Raw genomic sequence first — 3,895 nt, forward strand, 5'->3', positions numbered from 1 at the left:
CCATAATTTAACAAAAACATGAAAATAAATATAAAAAGTAAAAATCAAAGATTAATACTTTTTATATAATAATAAATAATATTCGTTTTAAATTTTTTTTAGCGATTCACTATTTTATTGACTAGTTACTGATTAGGAATAAAGTTAATTTCCTAACAAAAAGGAATAACGTACTCCACTACTATGTCATAAATTAATTTCAATTAATACTGTTGTAGCATTAGTTAGTCATTTTGGTGCAAAGCATAAATATGATTCCTAATAAATTTAAATTGGAATAGGTTTCGGTTTAACATACCATTAACCCATCAAAAGTCAAAGACGCAACCTTTGTACTTTACTTAATCGCTGCCAATAGATGCGACAACATTATCGTACCATCTTGTCGAGAAGGCGCCAGTGCTGCCATATTTGATATTTCGAGGTGCTGGACACCTGCATTTTGCACAATAACGGAATTACATTAACGATATTTTTCTCCACCTTTGCTAGATTCTAACTGTGGTAACGGCAACGGTCATCTGTGTGATGAGACAAGTGACTTTTGGTGAGGCGATCCCTTGTTTTTCTGGGAACACTTTAAAAGCACCGTTGGAGTCATAGAAGAGGCACCAAAGCTAAGCCATTCTCTAATTTCTAATGCCGTCCTGCCAAGAAAGCGGTTACGCAAACATGAAGGACCAAACTCCATAAACTGATGGAGACATGGCCAACAAGGGTTCACTTCCTCCGGAGAAAGAGTTCGGCCCTACGCACCTGATGGCAGAAAGTCCTGGTGGAACTACCTTAACACAACCATCTCAGGTTGTAAGTATAGGTTTGTCTCTTTATGAAAAACTTGGCATGTAACGTTTAAGCATTGCATCCTCGTTTAACCTGTATGGTAATGTATTCTTTGTAGAGCCAAGTAACATGTAATAGCTCATCATCCATCAACGCTTTGACCGCTCCAGTGGACCACCTAGCGTCGAAGGTAGAAGCATGTGAAAGGCGGCAACTTGAGCGCGACTCAGCTATCGATGTTATGAGTTCTATTCTTCTGAGTATCCAAGCTAGCGTCACAAATAAGATTGCAATAGAGAAGGAATATTCAGATGTTACCGGGAATTTGTGTGCAACAACACCACCTAAGAGGAAGGCAGACAGTTAGAGCTACGATAATGTGGACGACTTCAACACAACTATTCGGGTACCAATATCCATCCTTGATGATGACAAATCAGCAGCAAACCCACCGAAGAGGCCAACCGGCAGCCACAATAGAAACCAGAAGAGTGCCGGCCAACAAGGTTCGTTCAAGGTATGGTGATGTTTAGGCTACAGTTACGTAATATTTAGGCTAGAAAGATTTTTTTCCTTGGTCAAATGGTTGACTTTGATTTTTATTTTTTCTGGCCTTTCTTATTAATGAAAAAATTAATTAATTATATTTTTTCAGATGTTAAAGGATTATTTTTTTCTTTTTATTTTTGATTTTTATCCAATATTGTTGAACACATAATTTGTGCTTGATCTAGATTCAGATCATTTTTACATCTTAGATTCAAAGCCAACTTGACAATGACCTTTTTTATAATTTTTTGGGTATGGGAAAGGCTATGATACGTGATTTATTTATAAGGCCCATTAAGGGTGAGACTAGGCCACTACCCGAATTAGAATCCAAATCGTAATGTTATTTTGTCTTACAAAAAATTGTGAGGGAAAAAAATTTCAAACAAAATTAATATTTTATTGAACAACCATGCTCTACATAGGAACACTAATTCATAATAACTTTGTTGCAGACGGCAGCAGAGGTTGTGGCACACAAAGAGACGAAACTGATATCCACCCAAGGGAAGCATTTTACCCGCTCAGTTGGACCCTCACAAAACACTCGTGGAAGTTTGTATGGATACCCAACAATGATGCCCAAGAATAACTACGGGCGCACCTCTGCAAATTTGATAAGAACGCGTTCCATTGGTGGGAACTCAAAATTCCTTGGACTAGGACCTGCTGATCCAATACATGGGTTTCCAGTGAACCCACCTCTAGTAGGTCATCTAAACGGACCACGGCCGCGGCCATCCACCTTTGTTAGATTGTTTGGCAGTCTGATGAACACAATGTGCTTGGACGCCTTCTCAGGGGTTCCCGCAGACAAGCGATTGCTGAAGCCAACGGACAACAAACTCACTGACTTGCAGAGAGCAGTTGCTGCATATGCATTTAACCCAATGGGAGATCCCATGTAAGTTTCGATCGTGAAACTCTTTGATTACGATACTTGTTTGTGACCTGTATTTATTTGGCCTCTAATTTGTTAAGTTGAGATTCACACACTATCTTGCAGGGAAGAACTGGTTAGGTTTGGACATTTTGTGTTGCAGCGCCACAACATACTCACCCTCCAGCCCCCTCATATGCCGGACGATAACATTTTTGAAATGTTAGCCTTATGGCTAAGTTTAGCCACTCGCGAAAACGATAGGGTAGAATTCTGGACCTTGCCTCCTGGATTCACGTTAAGTCGGCCAATGACACAGTAAAATGTGTGATATAATTTTCTTTATCGATGATTAGCAACAAAATGTACATATTGATTTTTGGGAGGGAAGCTCTGCTGAGGAACTGGCCAGTCGTTACAAGGAGAGATGGATGAGGCACTTTAATAGCCTCAATTATGTAAGTTGTTGTTGCAGTTATCGTTGTTGGCAAATACAATCAATTCATGCCTCACAATTGTTGGTATTCTTTTAGGTTTATATCCCCGTAAAGGATGCATGTAGACACTGGTATCTGGCGGTTGTGGCATTCCGAGAGCGGACCTTGTATCATTTGGATGCTAGTATGGATGAAGAGGGGAGCGTTAGTAGGAAACTATTCGTCAGAAACCTGGGGGAGGCCCTTTCCCAATTGGTTGCTATTGGGGAGTATTCACCCCCATTAGCTAAGAATGATGCAGAGATTACCTGCTTCAGCATTGCTAGCGCAAATGGCCTACCTGTGGGACAGCCAAGGTAAACTATTTATGTTTATGCAAAATGTTTTCCTGCTATTTGCTAGTTATTGATTGGCTCAGTTACTTAACTTTTTACTTCCATTAGGGAAGCATGTGCAATCTGGGTACTCAGTTGGATGGCTATGGCTGGCGCTTTCCAACATAATATGCTACCTTCTATGGACGATAAAGTGGTGAGAATACACACAGCATTGACTCTGTTGATGTCACCTGCCAACGAGGCCGCTGAATGGATCACTACTTGTGTCCCTGGACCTTGAGTACCATGGACATGGCCGACCACTTACCTTTTGAACCTTAATTCTAAATTGAGATGTTGGTTATTTTGTTGTGCACGTAATAGTTTGGGGAACTTACCCTATCACATTTCATCACTTTTTTTACCTAACAGTCCACACCCATTAAGTGATTTCAGGCCCATATTAGCTTTGTGGTTATGTTTAAGAAATTGTCTTTAAATTTAGGGCAACCTTCTAATATCAATAATTCCAATGGTAAAACAGGACACGAATGCAGAAACTTGTGTCAGACCGTACAAGGCGCATAGGAAACCTGATTCAGGGAGGCCCAGGCTAAAACTCACCGTAAAATAGGACACGAATGCAAAAACTTGTGTCAGACCGTACGAGGCTCATAGGGAACCTAATTCAGGGAAGCCCAGGCTAAAACTCACCCATTTTTGGGTATGGACAACCGCTACAGCAAACCGATAAGAGATAAAGTAAGGTGCTTGTTCCGCTAACATACTCCATATAATGTTTCACATACTCGACAATGGTTTTCTTCATGTGAATAGAATTATATATATTATATTTTAGAAATTTTGAATATTGTATTTTATTATTGATAAAAAATTTGAAATATAGTTTAAATTTATTTTAAAAATTT

General features: G+C 39.4%; 1 protein-coding gene across 2 annotated transcripts; it reads left to right on the plus strand.

The window, feature by feature from the left end:
• On the plus strand, positions 336–3,843 carry LOC107642025. 2 transcript variants are annotated; one of them, XR_002363460.1, is made up of 7 exons: positions 336–804; positions 902–1,300; positions 1,788–2,236; positions 2,339–2,670; positions 2,746–3,005; positions 3,093–3,180; positions 3,511–3,843. XR_002363460.1 is itself a non-coding variant. In XM_016345359.2 (7 exons), the coding sequence occupies exons 4-7, from the start codon at positions 2,644–2,646 to the stop codon at positions 3,598–3,600; spliced, it is 465 nt and encodes a 154-aa protein (XP_016200845.1). In that variant the 5' UTR covers positions 342–817; positions 902–1,300; positions 1,788–2,236; positions 2,339–2,643; the 3' UTR covers positions 3,601–3,840. The 2 variants fall into 2 exon arrangements, 1 of the variants encoding a protein (XP_016200845.1); XM_016345359.2 differs by having other exon boundaries at positions 342–817; positions 3,511–3,840.

Source organism: Arachis ipaensis, chromosome B05 (assembly GCF_000816755.2).
Source record: "Arachis ipaensis cultivar K30076 chromosome B05, Araip1.1, whole genome shotgun sequence".
Lineage (NCBI taxonomy): Eukaryota > Viridiplantae > Streptophyta > Magnoliopsida > Fabales > Fabaceae > Arachis > Arachis ipaensis.